Source organism: Lacerta agilis, chromosome 6, assembly GCF_009819535.1.
Source record: "Lacerta agilis isolate rLacAgi1 chromosome 6, rLacAgi1.pri, whole genome shotgun sequence".
Lineage (NCBI taxonomy): Eukaryota > Metazoa > Chordata > Lepidosauria > Squamata > Lacertidae > Lacerta > Lacerta agilis.
The window spans coordinates 68,112,883-68,135,424 of record NC_046317.1 but is presented as its reverse complement, the minus strand read 5'-3'; the positions used below and the strand labels follow the sequence as shown (position 1 = coordinate 68,135,424).

At 47.6% G+C, this 22,542-nt stretch overlaps 1 protein-coding gene across 1 annotated transcript in view; it reads right to left on the bottom strand.

The window, feature by feature from the left end:
• Positions 1-22,542, bottom strand: part of MAP1LC3A (microtubule associated protein 1 light chain 3 alpha) — a 44,374-nt gene that overhangs the window by 6,379 nt on the left and 15,453 nt on the right. The window contains exon 2 of the mRNA XM_033153306.1: positions 10,223-10,278. Coding sequence (XP_033009197.1) covers positions 10,223-10,278 — 56 coding nt within the window. The remainder of the gene's footprint in view (positions 1-10,222; positions 10,279-22,542) is intronic.

The window sequence follows — 22,542 nt, the reverse complement described above, 5'->3', positions numbered from 1 at the left end:
TGTATAAGTGAATAAAAATCTGGCTGGTTAATATTAGAGAAGAATGCTAGATTGGATGGGCCTCTGGTCTGCTCCAGCTTCTTAACATCATTTCATTTACAGACCGGAGAAGCTGTATGTGTAATGGGGAAGGCCCTGATCCCAAATTACTGATGTGTGGGAATGGTTTGGTTTGCTCGCTAGTTAGGAAAAGGAACTCTGCACATCCTCAGTAGTTCTGCTGCTTCACTAGATGACCCTCAGGGTCCCTTCCAACTCTGCAATTCTGTGATTCTATATATGCTCAAGGGCTGGGCCCTAAAACTTAAAATAGGTTATGGGGCTGAGTTCCAGCTGAATGCTGGTCTACCCTCATTCACCCCCCACTTTCAGCCCAGATTTATTTTATTTTTATCTCGCCTTCTAGGAACAGAACTGCTACTTCAACAGAAAATGCCTGAAGCCTTTTTTACAGATAATAAATGCAGTTATTGTGCAAATGCATGATTGTTTGCAAAAAAGGGGGGTGTCCTAGTGTAAGAATTGGCCTTAAAGGATGAGGCCAAGGTCCATCTGGCCCAGACGTCCATCTGAACCACTGCCAACCAGCTGCCTTTGGGAAGAGCCAAGAAGCAAGGCATTCAAATACATGTCCAGGGCACTGAATCACGTCTGTACATCTGTACATTTGGTGCAGCTCATGCCTGTAAAAAATTTTTTCCAGCATCCACATAATGATGCCACTGTCAAAATGCCAACCCATACTTTTGAAATATTTAATCCAGATTTTCCTTCACTGCAGAAAATCTATTAAGTAAAAGCTACCCATTATACATCTGCAATGTGGAAGCTCATTGTTTCCTTCTCTCTCTCTCTCTCTCTCTCTCTCTCTCTCTCCCTTTATATATATAGAGAGAGAAAGGTACCCCTGACCATTAGGTCCAGTTGCAGATGACTCGGGGGTTGCAGTGCTCATCTTGCTTTATTGGCCGAGGGAGCCAGCTTCCGGGTCATGTGGCCAGAATGACTAAGCCACTTCTGGTGAACCAGAGTAGCACACGGAAACGCCGTTTACCTTCCCACCGGAGCGGTACCTATTTATCTATTTGCACTTTGACATGCTTTCGAACTGCTAGGTTGGCAGGAGCAGGGACTGAGCAACGGGAGCTCACCCCATCGCAGGGATTCGAACCACTGACCTTCTGATTGGCAAGCCCTAGACTCTGTGGTTTAACCCACAGCGCCAACAGTGGTACCCCGCAAGATGAATGCCTCGCACAACGAAAAACTTGCAAAACGAAAGGGTTTTGCGAGTTTTTAGTTGACTCGTGAGACGAATTCGTCTATGGCCGTGCTTCGCCAGACGAATTCGTCTGGCGAGGTACCACTGTAAGCCGGCACTGGAGCCACGCGGCGCCGCGTTTTAAGGCTGCAGCGAGCGAACAGCAGCGCCGCTGTTCGCCCACTGCAGCTTTAAAAAAGGCTTACCTTTTGGCTCCGGTGGGGAGGGGTGTTTTCCGCATCGCGTCCGCCATCTTGGATCGACGCAGCGGAGCCAAAAGGTAAGCCTTTTTAAAGCTGCAGTGGGCGAACAGCAGCGCTGCTGTTCGCTCGCTGCAGCCTTAAAACGTGGCGCCGCGCCGCTCCGGTGCCGGTGGGGAGGGGGGCCAATCCGACGGCCCCCCTCCCCACCGGCACCGGAGCCGCACCGCGTTTTAAGGCTGCAGCGAGCGAACCTTCTGAGTTTAGGAAATTCTTATGTTCTACTATTACAGAAATGGAAGATGACAAGAGCACAGCATAAGCGTTGCTGGCTTCAATAGCTTCCTCTGTGGATCCTCACCATTCATCTTCCTCTCTGCTAAACCCCTTACCGGTGTCTAATGGCAACAGCAGGAGATAAGAGGCATCCTTTTAATTATCAATCCCACCCACCACCCTCACAGGAACAAATCATTCCTACTGCAATGAGAGTAGGCCGAGGAGGAGGCCTTTCTGTTTCTGCTGCTGCTGTCTACAGCTTGGAGATTACAATGACAGCTGATGACTTTCAGAGATTTATGGCAAAGACTCTGTTTCTGCACCCGTGGACTGAGAGGCACCCAGGAGAAGTGAATGGGAGACTGCTTACTACAGCAAATTTGCTACTCGCTTAGCTCTAACAGCATCCTGGGTGCCCTAAGGGATACAGAGGTGACACAACTCCAGGCTTATTTATCTACAATCTAAGCAGTGCAGGCAGGACAAAAAATGAAGGACGGAGAGGACTTTGGTGGGGGAACAGAGGATAAGGAGATGTTGCTTTCTCTCTCAAAATTCTAGAGCCCAGGGTCATCCAATGAAACTGAGTAGAGGGAGAATCAAGACACACTATTAGGCTGAGGGCGGCATGATATTAAGGTAGGAAAGGGAATTCTTTATATATATATAGAGAAGGCGGTTGTCTGCATTCTTAAGGAAGAGCATGAATGGGGAGTGGGGGAAAGGGAGACAATAGATGAGGTACAGAGTCGGAAAAGAAAGAATGTGAACCTTATGCAAAAGCTCCAGAAAAAAATATAGTTTAGGGGCTCTGGGTCTTCAAGCATGAACACTTGAAATGTGCTAACATCACAGTGCAGCAACAGAGCAACACTGACGACATGCACACACAGAATGAGTGTGGACCTGTGGAAAGTTGTCAGTTGAAAGCAACCTTAGGAATAAGTGCAGAAAAAAAGAAGCTGAAGGTGTGTGAGAGAGAGAGGGAGGGAGGGAGGGAGAAGCAGAACTGAACAATGACACAGAAGTGTGGAGTGGCAGGCGATGGGCAATAGATAAGGATTATGCGTTCTGCTTTCAAACACATTCAGGTTAAGAGTATGGCATGACTGAGATGGCTAGGATGAAATTTCAGAGCCAGCTAGAGATACTGTATTGAGCAGAGGAGGTGGGGGAAATGTCAGGAGCAGAAAGGTAAGTCTGGGAGTCATCTGCATAAAAGTTTGTGTTTGAAGGAAATTATCTGCTCCCCCCCCCCCCAGCAGCACTTAAATCTCTTTCTTTGTGTGTTTCCCCGTGTTTGCAAAGTAGATGAAGATCTTGAAAATGACCAGAACGGTGTTGTTGTTTTTTTCTTCAAACTATGTTGCTTGGATCCCTGGGGTTCCCTGGAAAGTAACAGGGGGTTCCTCAAGGAAAATATCAGTAATGGCAGATACATCTTCTTGAAAGGCAGCTTGCCCACCACTGATTTTTCCTCTGCAATGTGCAGCTACAGAAGAATGCTGTACATGTTCTCAGCTGCATTTGTAGTTCTGGCAAGGGCGATGGCAAGACCCAACATGCCTTGCTAGCACCATGCATCAGGTGAGTGTGCGCCCTAGAACACATACCCAAATCCTTTGCCGTGTGCATGAGATACTTGGAATACTATAAAAACAGATCTCTCAAGAACGAAAGTCTGCAGAACTGCTCAGCTAAAACACTGATTTGCAAAGGGCGCTCTTTTCCTTTAAAAAAAAAATAATAATCCATATTAAAACAAGACATTCTGCAGTAATAGGCATTCTTCACATCTTGCAACATTATTTTCTAAATTATTTTCCCTCACCCATATTCCATCTAATTTGAATGTGGGAAGGAGTGAAGGCTGTACACCTATAAAGCTCCAAAAATACTGTCCACAATGACTTTGAGCCACAGTTATTTGTTGGCTGGTGCTGCTGTGATCATTGCAATCTGTTGTCAAAGGCTGCCTCGTGTTGTAACTTCCCATAGGGCATTTGGAGAGAATGTGGCAGGTAGCAGCCATGACATTGATGGCATCCAGGACTGTGGGGAGGAATGCAGAGACGATAGCACTGCTGGCACTGGAGAGAGAACCATCACTCTATCCATAGCTAGTAACATCACGACCTGCCCTTGTGTGGTGCTGCTGGGAAAGAGCCATAGCTCAGTGGCAGAGAATCCTCATGAAGCGCATAGTTAAACTATGGAACTTGCTTCCTCAACAGGCTTTTAATGGCCACCAACTTGGATGGCTTTCAAAGAGGAGTAGACAATTTAATGGAGGATGAGCTTATCAAAGGCTACTAGCCCTGATGGCTATTGCTCTCCCTCCATGATTGGAGGCAGCAATGCTTCTGAATACCAATTGTTGGAAGAGTGTACTTGTGCTCAAGTCCTGCTTGTGGGTTCACACAAGCGGCTGGCCACTGTGACAACAGGATGCTGGACTAAATGAGCCACTGGCTCATTTCTTATGTGGAAGGATCCAGTTTCAATTCCCAGCATCTCCAGGCAGGGCTGGGAAGCATCCGGTTCTGAATCTCTAGAGAGCCACTGCCAGTCAGGCATTGACAATACTCAGCTAGATGTACCAACGGACTAAACGAAACAGCTTCCCATGTAAACCAAACCAAACAGTTATTCAAGTATCAGTAGCTGAGAACAGATGGGTGTACATACAAGCACACCAGATATCATGCTTGTGGCATTTTAGAGTCCAATAGCTAAAGAGCTCTTGGCTAGGGTGCTGTGTACTTTGCAATACTGCATGAACACTATGCAAGTTAAAGGATTTGGTACCGACCACAAAGTTCAGCAGAATCTTAGCGTTGTAGGAATGCCTTTCCATTTTGCAAATATGTGGTCAATGCCCAGTGAAATCCAAGGAGCTAGAGGGGATGCTGAATAAGATGCCTACTTGTCAGCACTGCTGATTGGATTTCAAAATCCTGCATAGCCTCCCTTCAGTTTCCTCACCGACCAGCAGCAGTGGAATTATGCAAAATAGCACGAACCAACTCATTTTCCAAGTGGCGACCCTTATGTAGCCTAAACAGCATCACACACGCACAGGGAAGAATTACCAGGATGCCTGGATAATCAAGATTTATAGAGCTACAAATAAAATGTTAAGGGGAGCAAATCTAAAGGAGTCCAAAATACCCCAATGAGGACTGAACATACTGATAGTTGAGAAGATGCAGAACATCTATTTTTTTACAAAACTAGAGAGGAAGGGAATGGAGTATCCTGAGAGAGTGCATGGTTAGCTGCCTTGAACCCCAACAGGAGCAATCCACACGCTGCAACGTTTCGTTTTGCTGCTGGTCTCACTTGTAAGAAAATACAATGCAGACTGGGTTAATTTGCATAGATAGCAGAATGCAGCTTGGTAGCGGCAAATAGTTAAGCCATGGAACTCACTCCTGCAGGACGCAGCGATAGCCACCAAGTTGGTTGGCTTTAAAGGAGATTTAGACAAGTTCATGAAGGACAAGTCTATTGGCAGCTACTCAGCATGATGCCTATATTCTACCTCCACTGTCAATAGCAGTTGGCCTCTGAACACCAGTTGCCAGAAACTGCAGGAGGGAAGAGTGCTGCTTTTGCTCCTGTCCTGCTTGCAGACTTCCCACAGGCGTCTGGCTGGCCACAGTAAGAACAGGATGCTGCACTTGGTTTGCCTTTGACTTGATCCAGCAGGGTTCTTCTTGCTTTAAAAAGAGCTTGGCTCCCTTTGGCCAGGAGAACCTGTCCCCGTTCCTTCTCAAATCAAGCAGCTGACAGCAGAGATTATAAACAGGCAAACACTGTGTGATCACAAGATTAGCACTGACCCAGCATGGACTCTCAAGCAGGAGAGGCTAGTGAGGGACAGGTGGAGAAGAAAGAAAGACGGACAAGGAGACAGCTGGGGGGAACAGAACGATTCTGCCCAGTCATTGCAGGAGCTAAACAAGACAGGATTGCCATATCCCATCTCTCCATTTAAAAAGGAAAGAAGGAAGAAGACTTCAAGGCTATCTTACAATATCAAAAAAAAGAAAATAAAGGTATTACAACAAAGATCTGAAACACCATTTAAAAACCTCAGGCAAACAAGACAGACTTGGCCTAGTGCCCAGAAGTAACAATGACAGCGTCCAGGAACAGTGTTTCTTCCATAGCTAGGGATTTAAAGGGTTGCTCCTGAATAAACATTTTCCAGCTTTGCACTGGGGCAGAGCATCCATCTGAAACTAGGTGCTTGAGACAAAAATCACCCTTTGTTTTTACAGTGGTGCCCCGCTAGACGAATGCCTCGCTAGACGAAAAACTCGCTAGACGAAGGCATTCGTCTATTGGAAGGCTGCCCCGCAAGACGAAAAACTCTATGGGGCTGCCTCGCAAGACAATTTTTTTTCGTCTTTTTTTTTTTAATCTAGCGAAAACCGCTAGACGAAAATATTCGCAGAACGAATTATTTTCATCTAGCAGGGCACTACTGTATTTATTTTTTAAATTCTTACATATATATCTCACTTTTCTTCCATCATGGAAACCATAAGGACATAGGGTCAGGTCAAAGGTGAAAGGTCAGTCTAGTAGCCCAGCATCCTGTTCTCACAGTAGCCGGCCTATGGGAAGCCTGAAAAATACACCTGAGTGCAACACTGTTCTCCTCACTGAATTTCTAGTCCCCATAATTTACTGCAGGAATGATCCTGGAAGTATGTCTGGTGAAGTCTGGAGAAGCGTTAAGATTTCCCTTTTCCCACCCACCGCTCTCCAAATAAATTTCCTTTTATAGCTGGGCATTTGGCTTCTTCGGCTTAAACACGAAATTCTCACTAATATTTTCCCCATGACTGCTCCTTGTGTTATAACACTATCCATTGTATTAAAATGATATTTCACGACGTTTCGTTAAGTTCTGTGTCCTGTGGACTCTGGCAAAGTAAAGTTCCTCTTGTTCATTTCCTCCCCAGAGGTGGACTGAAGGGATTGGGGCTCAGAAACTCCACAAGCAGCTAGACAAGACTAGGGAATGGCAAGAGTTTCAATCTGTCTGGTGGTAGCCTAATTTTCTGGGTGGGGAGCAGAGACATATAAAAAATGGGGTATGCTAGTAAAACCCTCCTGATGTATCACAACCCCTTTGGATTCTAGAATGCTATTGTTTCATTTTTATTTTCACTCACAGCACAGTTTGTCTGCATGATCCCTAAACTATAAGCAGAAAATATTTTCCACCCTTTTCTTTTGTCTTGTCACCCACCATTCACATCTTGCCCAGATGTAAGTGACACGTTTATTGGATTCAGCTTCTGATTTTGGCCACATTTCCTCAAGCATGACACGTAGTACTTAAGAGAATGTAACTTAGACATACAAAATTGTGCTGGGGCAGCTGCTACAAATGGAAGAATTGTGATCGGCTGTCCCCTCTCTCCCCATAATGTATAGATTAGTTTTGCCTGCTCTTGCGCCATTTTCATAGACAGGCAGCAACGGTTCCACTGACCTTTGTGCAATTGCTACCCAGTGACAATGGCTACGTATTTATGAAGGAAGTTAAGTTTCGCAGTATTTGGAGACTGGATGAGAGAACAGCACAAGTCTAGAGCCAAGAGTGTTATTTTTCAAGAACTCATATTTCAATGGAACAATATGATCATAACAAAAGAGCTGGTATACATTTCTGTGAGCCACGGAAGAAGGAATCTGACATTGCTGGAGCTGTCAACAGAACAAAGCAGCAAAGCAGAGGCCCTGAATGCTCATAAAAAGGAAATACAGTTCTTTTGAGAGCAGTGACTCTCATGCCAATATATAACTCACAATCTAGTAATTCACCAACCAGCCAGGCAGACTCCCTCTGTATTGCCCATCTGAACTGTTGCCCTGTTCCATCCCAAGGTTTGGCAAGTTTCAGTAGACAATTTGGGTATCCCTGTTGACTAAATTTTAGATCTTCTATCAGAATTTGTTCTGTTGCTCTTGACAAATTCTTCCTCAAGTTGTTGCCTCAAACAAACTCATGTCCAAAACCAATGACAGAAATCTATAAGCAGTGGCACAAGACATTAGTAGCTAGCCCACGATTATTAGAAACATTCACGGAAATCTGATTTAACAATGAGGCTATTGAGGGACAGGTGGAGAAGAAAGAAAGACGGACAAGGAGACAGCTCTTCTGCCACTTCAGGCAAAAATTACGATTTGGGCACTCTCCTTCTCTCCTCATGTTCATCCAAGAGCAAGAGAACTGCTGCATTCAACCTTCAAGCGGATGCTCAGCTGCAGCCCCCCCCCTTGCTCCATGCAAGTGAATGGAACAAGGAAGAAAGGGCTGCAATCCGGGGAATAGGGAGCTTCTAAGGAGGTCAAGTGCCCCTTCCCAGAGACCCTGCTCTTCCACGGGCCAACACTGCAAATGAGTTAATTGCAACAGGTTTCTTGGATTTCTGAGATTAAAAAATTAACTTCAGATTAATGTGGGGGTGGGGAATAAATGTGGGGTGGGGAGGTAGAGGAAATATAGGCTAACATCTTGATGACAACATTTTTGTGCAGATGCAAAAAAAGAAAAGGAAGCTCGCACACCCATCCAGAAGCACCCGTAGATATCCAGATGACAGTTTAGCCCGAACACTGAGGTCCAGCTCCGAGGGCCTTCTGGCGGCTCCCTCACTGCGAGAAGTGAGGTTATAGGGAACCAGGCAGAGGACCTTCTCAGTAGTGGCACCCACCCTGTGGAACGCCCTCCCATCAGATGTCAAGGAAATAAACAACTATCTGACTTTTAGAAGACATCTGAAGGCAGCCCTGTTTAGGGAAGTTTTAAATGTCTGTTGTCTTATTGTATTTTTAATACGGTATTTTGTTGGAAGCCGCCCAGAGTGGCTGGGGAAACCCAGCCAGATGGGTGGGGTATAAATAATAAATTATTATTGTTGTTGTTGTTGTTGTTGTTTTATTATTATTATTATTAAATTTACATTATTCTTTCATTTGGGGACAAAAAAAGAGGAGGAATAAGTATATGATGACAACCAAAAAAATGTTCGGAGGATAATTTCCTGGAAAGTCTCTCCCATGCAAAAATTACTGCTTTATAGTTTAGACTCTCCAATTTGTCCTTTGATAAGGCTGGAGTACCAGGTATGTTTTTGCTTTGGCACAAGTGAAAGAGATTGCAGTAATGTTTGTGCCTTGAGGCAACTACCTCCCCAGAGAAACTTCAATTTCTCTTTGGCAGTCACTTGATTACTTCAAGGTTAAAGCCAGGAGGATAGAATCATGGATAATAATCAATTGAGAAGATAAATGTTTGATAATGTTGTAATTAGAAACCCGAGCCCAAAGAAGTGTTTGGGAAGGAAAGTTTGAAATAGGATGGGGTGGTGAGCAAAAGAGAGCCACAAACCATGTAGGAAGTAAATGGAGTGTGCGGGAAGAGAGAAGATGGACTGACTATTAAACCACTCTGGGAATTGTAGCTCTGTGAGGGGAAGAAGATTTCTCTAAGAACTCTCAGCACCCTTAAACTGCAGTCTGCATGACTCTTTGGAGGAAAGCCATGACAGATTGATGTGGTATAATACTGCTTTAAATGTATAGTGCAGATAAGGCCTAAACCAGGCACTGAGGCTCCCTGGAGTAAATAAGACCTGTACCAGCAGTCATGGGTGAAGGAAGGCGTCGTGACATCCGGGGTGGGCGTCGCTACGTGTGGCGCATGCGCCATACGTAGCGACGCCGCACATACGCTGTACATAGTGGTTTGCCGGTGGCACCGCTCCCGTGCCGTACAGACAGTGCCAGGATCCTCTGCTCGCGGCTGTAGCAGCGATGGAGGGATCCTGGCACCGTCTGTACAGCACTGGAGCTGCACCGCCGGCAAATCGCTATACAGCGCATGTGCGCTGCTGCTACGTACAGTGCATGCCTGCGACACCACACATGCGCTGTACTTAGCAGTTTGCCAGCGGCGCCGGGATCCTCTACTTGCGGCTGCAGACATGGAACCCGGGGCGCCCCACCCCCGTTGCGGCGCCACTGCCAGCAATTTGAAGTTTATTGTCAGATTTCTTTTCGCTTTCTACTTACGTATTTCAGTTAAGATTTCTTCTTTTGCAACACTGAATTTATTGCGTGTTTGCTAAATTGTTGGTTTTTGTCTTCTTTGAACATATTGGCATGCCTTGTAAACTGCTTTCTCCCTCAACCTCCATCTCCACCTTCAAACTGCATTTCCTTGACCTCAAATATTGGCTAAAAAATTTGTAAGGGGCCAAGCCCCATTTTATTATTATCTGCTTTCAAGGTGTTGAATCTTAACAATACAGCGATTCCATCTCAGCCCATGTAAGAGGAAAATGAGCAACCTTAGCAGGCTGGCACTGAGAGCCCCAACCGAAGCATGGAACACAGGAAAACAGAAGTTCAAACAAAAGCACACACACCACACAACCATCCGTTCTATACTCACTGGAATTTTGTTTGGATGCTGTTCTCGGATCTGCTGTACTTCTTTACAACGATCCGCTGTGAAAGGGGGAAAATAGCAGATTTAGGAATTTGGAATACTTTTCCTAACTATTTAAAAATTGGGGAGGGGGGAGAAAACCTTGCAGATGTTTGCAATCAGGATTATACAACTCATACCAAACCGGGACAGTGGTCAGAATGTAGCAGTTACAGCAATAAATAAGAATATTTGCTATTTATATAGCAATCCTCCCCATCTACGGGAAGTCTTGTATATCACCTGACAGGTACCATGCAGATTAGCTAGCTAGATAACACAAAGGATGCTTCCAGACAAGGGCTTATTATGGAATCGGCGCTGCTCTTGCACACAATGTTGTTGTTTATTTGCCACATCCACATGAGGCCATTGGCATCAAAATGCCACCCTGAATCCTCCATCCCTGCCCCATTTAATCCCAATTTCCCCCTTTCCATGGAAAATCAGAAAACCTGCTGCCAATGACTGGCTTGCAACATTAAGTCCTTGTCTGGAAACACCAAAGTACAGAGCTGCTACAGCAATGAGATGGTAATTTACATTGACCTACATGTAACTAAGCTGGACATTATCCACATTGTGAAAGGCTTATGCCAGCTCATCAGGAAAGCATTCAGGAGGGAAGCCAAACTTCTGATGTAAAAGGATGCCTTAGCCTATGCAGATTATTATTTACGGGGTGTCTATGCTACTTCTCCGTCACTCACTGCCCTCAAAGCAGCTTACAAAACACACACGCTCCATCTCCTTGTAACTAGGACAATCAGGAAGACTATTTTATACATTCGTTTTTTTAAGGCATATCCATGAAGTCTCAGATATACATCTAAAAACATGTGGATGGGACATGCATTTGAAAACAAGCAGATCATACACCTGCCCTCACCAGGGCATCACGAATAGTTGTAGCTCTCTGCTGAGTACACACTGCAGCAAATCCAGGTTTGTCCCTATAGAACACATGAAACAGCCCACATAAATACTGGTAGTAGGCTAAAAAAAATGCAGAATGAAATACTCTATGCCAGGCATCCCCAAACTTGGCCCTCCAGCTGTTTTGGGACTACAATTCCCATCATCCCCGACCACTGGCCCTGTTAGCGAGGGATGATGGGAGTTGTAGTCCCAAAACAGCTGGAGGGCTGAGTTTGGGGGTGCCTGCTCTATGCACATTCATTAGGAGGGAAAGAAAAGTCTTAGTTCCATTTAGGCATGGTTTCCACATTGTTACAGAGAATTCACTGCTTGTGTCTCCGGATGCCAGATATATTTTTGATAAACTGAGGAGGTGGTATTGGAGACAGAGGGGGAGACACAAGAAGAAATAAATTCCACTCCCATCCTGCCTCAAGCCCAACTGCTGCTTCACCCCAACAGAATAGGGGTGGAAAACCTGTGGCCCTACAGATGTTGTTGGATGACAATGACCATCAGTCATAATGTCCAAGAAATGATGGGAGGTGTACTCCAACATAACTTGGGGGGGGGGGCACAGGTTCCCCATCCTTGCCACAGAATCTCGGTGGTCTGCAGATTAGAGAAAGGGTAGAGAGTTGAGTACAAAAAGAAAGGAGTACACTAGTTTAAACCTAGCCTGAAAGGGCACAATGTGTATTTCAGAAGGTTGAAATAATTATTATTTTTCACACTGAGCTATAGATATTATTGTTGTTGTTGTTGTTGTTGTTCAGTCGTTCAGTCGTGTCCAACTCTTCGTGACCCCATGGACCAGAGCACGCCAGGCACGCCTATCCTTCACTGCCTCTCGCAGTTTGGCCAAACTCATGTTAGTAGATATTATAGGCCAGTATTATCATCATCATCATCATCATCATCATCCCTGTATAACAAATGGGAGGCTGAGAACAGAGACAAGTCCAAGACCATCAGGTGATTTTATGATGACCCAACATAACCCAAACTAGGGAGTTCCAGCACCCACTGGTACCCTTAACCACCAGAGTAGCTCACATACAACTATAGTTCTGCGCATTAGCTGCAACCCTCTTGCTCATGGTGCATTTCCAATATCTAAGAGAAGTTGTCTCCTTCAGGCTTGGGACTCAGGATATAGTTAAGCTAGCCTTTTTCATGCAAACTCAGCATGACATGTTATTCTGCGGTGACACAAGAATTTAAATGAGATAGAACTGGAAGGGTCCGTCCAATGTACGGTATTTGTGAGTAATGAGCCAGCCCAAGTGTACAGCTCAGCACTACTGCACCATCAAAGGCCATTCAATTTTAGTATAATCTATATATCACCCACTTGTGCACTACAAATGCATATGCTGTCAGCTGCTCACAGTATGTCACAAGTGAACCAGACACACACACCCCAGTAATTTATATGCATGAATATTTTTCACATAAAAGCATTGAAGTGAGGATAGAAATAATAGAGCTAGTAAAGCCCAAAAGCACTTTTGGATCCACTGAGATTACAGGGATTGTAGAAATGTGCAAATATTTCTAGTTTCGCCATATCCTCCTCCCCCCACAACAAAAATAAGCAGGCCATTTCTCTGCATTCACCCACATGGTTCCATCACAGCTAATGGCTACCCAGCATCTGATACAAGTGAAGATGAGAGTTGACTGTTCTGTGTCAGATCCGCTGTGGAAAAGTCAGCCAAGCTAAAATTGCCAACAAGCACCCAGATCACTGGGAGGAGGGGGAGGGAAGCAATCTGCAAGCCATTATCCTACAGATCAAGCAAGTTTAAACTGGAATGAGGAATAAAAGGGAGGAATTTAGTACAGACAGGCATTAAATCTATTGCCATCTTCAGAACACTTTTTTTTTTAAATGTAGGAAGAAACTGAAAGGCAAAGGACTATGGAAAACAGATAAGGAGAAAACACAATACATGAATAGCCTCATTCTTCCACCCAAGGGAGCTGCACCCAGGGCTGGCTCCAGATTTGAGGGGATCCTTGGTAGATTGGTCCATTTCCTATATTGGTGGGTTTTCCTGGCTGTGGGAGCTGCAGGTGGCCATCAAGGGCACTATGGGAAGTTGAGTATGGCTTGTATCCAATGCGGCACTAAGTAAGCATCCCATCAGTGCAAGTTTTCATGCTTGCACAGCAATATGGATACTCCCTCTTTACCAAAGTGTTAGAAGCCATAGTCTTCAAACATCCAGAGCATCTTCATTAAATAAGAAAGAAAGTGATAGCCAGGACAGAAGGACTGGGAGAAAAAGTGTAGGAGTCCTTTCTTGAACATTTGAGACCAGCATTCTACACCTCTGCTTAGAATGGACCAGGAGTCAACATGGATAACTAATATAACCTCTCTCTTAAGGAACATTCCAAGGCTAAAATACTCCTTTCAGGTCCTTGGAGGAAGACTGGGATGCAAGTGGTACCAACAGATGCTCTATCAAAAGACAGCTACTCTATTTATTGGTAGCAGCAGAAGGGAGTTTAGGTCAAATGAGAAGATGTGCGTGAGGCAAGTATGGTCCTAGTTTCAGTTATGTTAAATGCTTGCAATTAATTTCAGTGGAAAGAAAATCAAGAGGAATAAGTGAATGTGGGTGGCAATCCTGGCTCCAGTGCATGATCAGCAGGGCTGATATGGCTGGATAAGCAGAGTCTCCTCCTCCCTCTTTGATCCATGCACATCCCTACAGAAGCTGTGCACTTGGTGGAAGAAGGTGACCTCCCTAGAATGAAAAATGCTACACCAGCAACATTATGTTTATAAGCTGCACTGCCTCGCAGTAACTTCTGTCTCAACTGGGAAGTGAGGGTTGTTACACCTGACAAAACAGAAAAATAAAATAAAATAAAATACTTCCACTTAGCAGCTGGAGGTGATTTTGTATTGGTAAACAGGAATCCACCAGGAGTAAACGAAGCCTGCAACTAGTATAATATCCCATCAGTCACTGTTGGAAATGGGATGCTGGACTTGATGGTTGCAGAAAGATAAATCCAAAAGAAAGAACAAGACTAAAATCAAATTATCACAGGCAAACTATCTCAGGTAACCTCCAGCCCCAGCAAAGCTGACAGTAAGCAGAGAGGTCGGAGCTTTGTTTGCAAGGGGATTTCATTATTAGCAGCAATGTAGATAAGTACACTAACTCTGTGCAATATCTGTTATCATTCCACTTGCTGTCAAGCAGGAACAGCAAGTTCTTGGGGAAACAAGGCAGAAGGTTGCCTTACTGCAATCAACAAACCAAGTCAATGTTATTGAGGGGGTCTTGCAACTGTTTTCTAAACTCCCAAAGAATCGAATTAATCGACCATGTCCGCAAATGGGTAACCTAATAAGGGGGCACACAAAGCAGATCCTAGCCTTTTAGTAGGCTAGGTTTATTTATGTTTCTGCAGGCTTGTCACTTTTGTGGGTTTACAAGATGGCTTACAACCATCCAGATGTTGTTGAACTTCAATTCCTTATGTAACCAATGGTCTAATGAGAGTTATAATCCAGCAACATCTGGAGGGCCACAAACTCTGGTCTGCAAGGTTACCTTAAGGGTTACTCTCTAGTCACCAACTTCCCAGAAACCTATATAAGGTGGATTCTCCCCTAACTAGCACACACAATTTCCCCTTTCCCACTTGGCTCCCTTCCTCAGTATGCCAGAAACAGCAAGTATTCTTTGTTGGCATCCCTTGCTGTATTCTTGTGAGTGCAATCCAGTGGCATGCCTGAGCCTCTCCCTTTCCAACCCCATTTTGGATAGCAGGGAAATAGCTGCTGGTCTTTCCCCACCCAACTCTCACTTTTAGCAATGGCTCACTGCTCAATTATCACAGCAAGGCAGCGTCACAGAAACGAGAGGGCTGGTAAACTGCATAGGGTTATTAGCTCTATGCTGCTGCCACAGAGTAAAATTCTACATCCCAGTCTCCTTATGGTAAGGAATTGAGGTCCAGCATGCCGCAATCAGAGAACAATGATGAACCTAGTGGGCTACAAGAAAACCAAGTCACGCAAGGTCAAAACACCCTTCTGGAGTGGTTGATGCATCCTGGAAGAAAAATGCTATCCGAACACCAAGAGAAAATAGTAAGCAAGACTTTGAGTGTAAAACAAAACAGACCCTTCCACTAAGTGAAACCTAAGGAGCACTGCTTTGCAGCAGACAAGAGCACCAAGCACTGCTTGGATAACCACCAGAATTTGTCCCTGTGCATCCAGTTTTGGTTTTCATATGCAGGCACATATGCACAAAAAAGGGGGACAGAAAGGTACTTCTAAACTGAAGCATCTTGTCGGCCCAAGAGGCAGAACTGGGACAAAATATTTGGAGACATAACACAAATGGAAAACACCAGGCCCAGCAACATCTAGCCACCCTCCCACCCGCCAGCACCCAACCTAAGAGTCTTTTGTGGCTCTAAACCTGTAACCCAAACTTTCAACTGTAAGTTGGTCCACTTGCTAAGTTTGTAAAGCTTGGAAAGGGATTTGTGAATCACTGACTGAAAACGCTTGCTAGAAATCTGCTCCTTGGGGCTATCATTTCGTTTGCCCTGTGCTTTATCCTTGGATTATTTCCAGTGGGGTAGCCATATAAGTCTGCTGCAACAAAAGACAAAAGACAAAGACGACTCTTTTGGCACAGGCAGGGTTAACACGTTTGTTGTGGTAGCAGATGGCATACACACCTGATTAAGTAGACAGGGCTTAGCCCATGAAAGCTTGTGCCATAATAAATTTGTTAGTCTTGATAGAGGGGCCGCATTTGCGCAAGTCTGAGTTGTCATTGTTGGATAGGTACACCCACTACATGTTAATCTTTTAAACGGGTGCCAATGCACCAAGCCAAATTACCTCTGGGTTCGAGGACACCAAGCCTGCCAGTTCCATCACCAGCCAGCACCTCCCCACTTCTGTTAATACATTACACGTCACATTGCAATCAAGCAAGTCAGGACATTTCATAAGTGGCTGGCATTTTCTCAAAACAGGTCAGCCATAAGTTAGGCAGCTTCAGCTTCATTGTAGCCCCAGTAATGGTAGATGACAGAGAGAGGTTTGCTCCCAATAAGGTTTCCAAAAGGGGAAACGGATAAATATTAAAACACAAGCCTGACAAATGGATATTTCTGCACAGAGGCTGTTAGTTACACATGCTGCAAAGAGATTTATGTCACAATCCTGGAGAGTCGTGTATTATAATCGTACCAGAAGCTACAAACAAAAGCCAATCAGGCCTAGCTGATTAAGTACTTGCAGTTCTGTCCTATGCGCTTTCTGGGAAGTAGCCCTGATCAAGGACAGTTTAAAGACATTGATTTCATGGTCACTGATGGAGGGAGGGACAACCAACCCCTGGTCACATGTTCAAGGGGAGAAGAGAAGCTGGAGTGTCAACAGCCACAGTCAAACTCAGGGGCTCTCTTTCATTCCAAGATAAATAATAATGGAAATAGCAGGAGGCTGTTTGTATCTAACGTTCACAGTTCCAGTGAGAACACGGTGACCTGTGAATAACCCCAAGATAATAAGGGGATGTGTCTAGGACATCTTGGAAGCACAAGTTCCCATCGATAATCTCCAAAACCTGATTGCTTAAGTCCTAAAGCCAAGAGGTGATGAAGAGAGAGAGTGGCAATGTACAAGGAGTCCTGTGCAGACATTCGATAGTGTAAACAGCTGAACTTGTGAAGAGTGCCTTGGGAGACACCTGCTGTCCTCTCTCCCCATCCCCACCACAATGGTCATTAACGGTTCCTCATCATCCTGGAAAAATGATAAACAAAACTGGCGGTGGTGGGGGTTGATTTTGAGGGAGGATATAAAGGCCCAGGGTAACTGTAACGAGTGTTTTCCTCACACTCTATGACATCTAGTGGGGAGAAACATCTTGGCTTTCCCACCATCCAACAGGCTGGTGGCCACTCCATAACTTTCTTTCAGTGGTAGCTGGCTAGAACCAGTTACCAAATTCAGTGGCAGATCTGGGAAAACCAGTCCTTTCACATGAGCCGCCAAGACCACTGTCTTTGGGCAAGGCTCTTAAAAAGAAGGTGTTTTAATGCCATCCCTCTGATTTAATTTGTTAATGTTAACAATGTTTTGTTGTGATGGCTGCTAATTTTTATGAAGACATTTTATGGGATGGGGCTTTGGGCTAAATGACACCACAGGGGTCCCAAGTGAGAAGATTTTGGAAAAGATTCGGGATTAAAAGGTGCAGAGAGTAGCGGTATATAGGAAACCAGTTGGGCCACATTTGGCCCTTTGCCTGGTCATGCTCCAGGTTTAACAAAACGGTTATTGGTCTGGAGGGATCTGGAAAGATGACACATCAGGATTCCCTTTCCCTCCTCAAAACTATGGAATGTGTTCATGCAGTTGTCTGCGAATGAAAAGGACAAGGCTCGCAGCTTGTACTTTGGAACAGAGAATCAGAAAGCAAAACCAGAGGTCGGAGATTTTTGGGGGGCGGGGATCTGTTGGGAGTGCTAAGCTGTGATCTACCTGTACTCAACTTGTTAAATAAACACAAATACTACAAAACACCCAAGACCTCATTCCTAGTGCTGCACCCCTGAAACCCTCATAGCTTGGAGGACTGGGCTAAGCACACAACTATACAGTATTCCTCTTTGCTTGTTAAATCGGGTTCTACCATGAGTAAGAGCACGTGTTGCGATCGGGACCTGGCAAGACACATTCCCTTCCTGTGAGGGTGGGGCCGGTAGCCGGCCTTAGTAGCTAATGGTCAGTTAGGAGTTGCTGGGCAAAAGTTAATGTTGCAACTTGTGATGGACAGCTTAGCGTCCTATTTAAGCCTCAGCACGTAGGGCGTTCCTTCTCTTGGCTTCGGCTGCTGATCGCATCAGATTGCTTCGCTGAGACTGCTTCACGGTTGTATTGTTTCTGGCCTACTTATCCCGTTCAGCCCTCATTCCTACCGGTCATCCCTTAATTATTCTCATTACTTAATACCTTCCTTATTTCCCGTTCCTTCCCCCCCTGCTTTCTACCCCCCACCCCCTCCCCCATCCCTGTAGAAGTCCCTGCAGGCTATTGGTGTTTGCCGCCTTTGGCCGTAGGTTTGCTCTGGGTGGCGATAGAGGGCCGGTGGTCGGGGAGGCTTCGATCCTCCGCCGGTGGCGGGCCGCCCCTGCGGCCTCCTCACGAGGAGACCTATCGGCGTGGGGCCTTCGCCTGGCCTTTCTGTCCCCCCCCACTCGAGCACTGGGCTGACGGGGCTTCCCCCCCTCGGTTTGAGCCCCAGGCCGCCCAGGCAGGGGACTCCCCTGTTCCGCCGCGGCGCACCGGCCTCCCCGGTGCTGTGCCTTCCGCCGGCGCCGCGGCCCTTGTTGGGGCTGCAGCCTTTAGTGGCCGCCTTTGCTGAGTCTTTTGGCGCGGCAGCCCTCTCCCGGCTCGAGGCTCACGGCGGCTGGCAAGCTCGCCGCGTTCGCCCGGCCTCCAGTTTCTTTTTTTGTTTGTTTGTTTGTTTTGTTTGTTTGTTCCAAAGAGAGGAGAGAAAGGAAAAGGGCCTTACCGGGACGAGGGGAAGTCCGGTGGCTTCGGGGACAGCTGCGGCGAGCCGCATCTTCGCGGCAAGTCGGCCCCCTCTCTCCTTGATCGGGCTACCCGCGGCCGGCTCATAGCCCGACCGCGGCAGCTCCGCGCGATTTCCCGCGCTGGGAGCCGGCTTCCCTGGCAGCGTGTGGCCTGGGGGACTTCCCCGTAGGGTTGCCCCTTTCTGCGTTCGTCGGCGGCCTCCCAGGTTGGCGGCCGCTGCCGCAGCCGCCGCATTAGCTCCTTTTGGCCCCGGTGAGGGCTCCTGCCGCCTCGCGAGGCGCGGGGTACGGCCCGATTAACTGCCCCTGTTGCAGGAACGCCATTTTGTGCCTGCTCCTTCCCCAGTGCCTTCTTTGTGCTGCGCAGCGGCCTCTAGGGGCTGTTGCAGGTATTGCACCCGATTAAAGTTTGTTCAATTGAGCCCAGTGAGTCTGCTGTGCGCTGCCACCTGGTGGTGGTAAGTGGTACTGCAGGCTTTTGCATTTAATTCAATTCATTGCAGCTTCAATTTTGTTTAATTTATTTATTTCCAACTAGATTAAGATTCTTTTGCACCTCACTGGCTTTCAAGATGGCGGCTAAGGACGTGGAAGCAAAGAGAATAATTCGTGGCACGTCGCAAGCTTTGCGCACACGCACGGACAGCGGGACGCTGGGCCGCGTGGAAGCTTTTATGGCTTCCTTGGCCAGTGATCCCGCGGCCTTGGCCCGTTTCGAGACAGGCATGGAGGGGCTCATGCGCAGCTCAACCCCGCAGAGCACTTCCCAGGCTGAAATAACCCAGCCTGATAGGGAATTATCCCTTTCTGCCTCCTCATCGGGTGAGGGTGACGATGATTTTGTCCCCCCTTCGGGGGTTCTGTCATCTGCCGTGCTGGCCCCGCAACTTACGGCCACGGCTGTGGCCTCGACGCCTATCCCAGAACAGGAGGCTGCGGAGCAAGGGACCACAGTACCCAGCCGCTCCGTGGCCAAGGGCACAAAACAGCCACGCAAGTCCAAAAAGCGTGGTGGAGCGGCTGCTTCCTCACAACTCCCTCTTATTCCAGTTGCTGTAGGTCCGGCTCTCCAAGACCAAGCAGCCGCCGCCCATGCAGCAGCCTTGAGTTCTTCCCAGCCCGGCGTCGCAGCTCCCAAAAAGTGCCAACGGAAGTCAGTCACGGGCAGACGTAGAGGTCAGAGGAAGGGCGCCCAGCCAGGCCCGAGTGCGAGTGTCGCCGCCGCTGCAGCCTTCGTCCCTGTACCACCGGCTCCAGTGGCTGTGCAGCAAGAGCCGGTTTCGGACTCTTCACCCGATGACAGCCTACCCATCCGTTCCAAGCCGCCTTCAGGAAGGAAGCGTCGTCGCAAGCGGTGCTGCGGGCACCACGCCAAGAAAGGGCGCCATGCAGATTCCTCCTCTACGTCAGGTACTTCCTCTTCCAGTTCTGATGAGGATGGGGGGAGCGAGATGAGGCTCTATTGGGGTTTCGGTGAGACGGCCTCGGGCCTCCCCAGCTGGGCACTGCAGCGGAGGGCTAACTCCCACAGGGCCAGGTACGGGGCCCCGCTAGAATATCTGGGGGGCTTCCCAGTCCCAGATCCTGTCGGCTCGACTAACAAGGCAAAAGACATCATCCCAGGGTGCCACCTTTCCTCCAGAATGAGGAATAGGATTCTTGAAGGTCGCTTTGTCGACATATTCAAGCTGGCCCCCCCAGACGATGGTCGCCCGGATCTCGAAGGATCAGCCGCTTCTTCAAAGAAGCGGGCGGGCGCAGGGAAATCCGAGCAGACTTTCGAGCGTTGGCTCGATTGTTTTCAGGTGTTTGCTAGCGTGATTTCTGCTGCTTATCCCCGGAGAGCCCTTCATCTTTGGGTTTACCAGTCCATCGTTCGGATGGCATACGCAATGGCTGGTGAGGCAGCAGCCATTGCGTACGATAAAAAATTCAGGACCAGGGCTCATAGGATCACTTCGGCCCGATGGGACCGTATGGACATCAATGTGTGGTCCACTTACGTGGCACCGCATATCCAGAGGAAGGCCACGGAGCAACAAAGGTATAAGCAATCCACCCAGAAAGTGGCCCGCAGGTTCTGCTGTTGGAATTTCAACAAAGGGACCTGCCAACGTTCCCCCTGCCAGTATCCTCACATATGTGAGAAGTGCGGGGGGCCACACACGGCACCATCTTGCTTTCGACCGGGGCGGCCCTTTAAAGGGGGAAAGGGTGGCGCCCAGCAGTCCACAAAATCCACCCCCCAACCTTCAACCAGTTCCGCCAAGTGATGCGCTTGGTGAATTGGCCCCTACCCCGGTTCGCCTCCAGCCCCTGTTGAAATGGTTATCCCTTTATCCTAATAAAGAGGCAGCAGCTTACCTGCGGGAAGGTTTTTCCCATGGGTTTCGGATTCCTGTATCCGCCGACCCAGTGGCTCGCAATTCTGCGACCCAGAAGTCGGTGAAGGAATTGTCTGATGTAGCAAGGAGGAAAATTGGGAAAGAGATTGCGCTGGGCCGCATGGCCGGCCCTTTTGTGGTTCCCCCATTTCCTAAGCTGCACCTTTCCCCATTGGGAATAATTCCTAAAAAGGCCCCAGGCGAATTTCGCCTGATTCATGATCTTTCGCATCCTAGGGGCACATCTGTTAACAGCATGATTCCTTCGGAACTATGCACGGTAAAATACGCGTCACTTGACCACGCTATCAAGTTGATTAGGAAATTTGGCCCAGGGGCCCTGTTGGCGAAATGCGACATTGAGTCTGCATTTCGCCTTTTGCCCATTCACCCTCAGGACTTTTGGCTCCTAGGGTTTCAATTCGAAGGTGCCTTTTACGTAGATAAGGCAATGCCCATGGGCTGCTCTGTAGCCTGTGCGGCATTTGAGGCGTTCAGCACCTTTTTGGACTGGGCGCTGCGCTCCAAGACAGGTCTCCCGGGTGTGACCCATTACCTGGATGACTTTCTTCTGTCATCAGGGCCAGATACGGGCGACTGCGCGGCTCTCTTACGAGCCTTTGCGTCGCTCACTGAGGAACTGGGCGTCCCGTTGGCAGCGGCAAAGACTGGGGGCCCGACTACCCGGCTGGTCTATTTGGGTATCCTGCTAGACACAGTCGCCCAGACGTCTAGCCTGCCAGCCAACAAACTCGCCTCCCTCAAAGAGGTGATAGAAGGAGTCCTTCCTCTTCACAAATTGACTTTGAGACAGCTGCAGTCCCTTTTAGGTCACCTGAACTTTGCCTGCCGTGTGGTGTCCCCTGGACGCCCCTTTTGTTCCCGGTTGGCGAGACTTACGGCAAGGGCAAAGGCCCCACATCATTTCATTCGTCTCCCCCAGGAGGTGAAGGAGGACCTTAGGAATTGGTTGATATTCCTTCAGGAATACAACGGGATATCCTTGTGGCAGGAAGTCTTGAACCTACGCAACGATTTCCAGGTCCATTCAGATGCTGCGGGTTCACTGGGCTTTGGTGTATACTGGAATGGCCGTTGGTGCGCGCAGCGCTGGCCAGAGGGCTGGTTGGGGGAGAGCATCACGCGGGACTTGACGTTTCTCGAGTTTTTTCCCATAGCCGTGGCTGTACACATATGGGTTCAGGAGTTCAGAGATCGGCGAGTCTGTTTCTGGACCGATAACCAGGCGGTGGTGAGCGTGCTGGCAAAGCAGTCGTCGCGTTCCCCCAGGGTTTCCGCCCTCCTTAGGGTTTTTGTATTGCATTGCCTGCGGAACAATATAGTTTTTTCAGCCCGATTTGTTCCGGGCATTTCAAATGACATTGC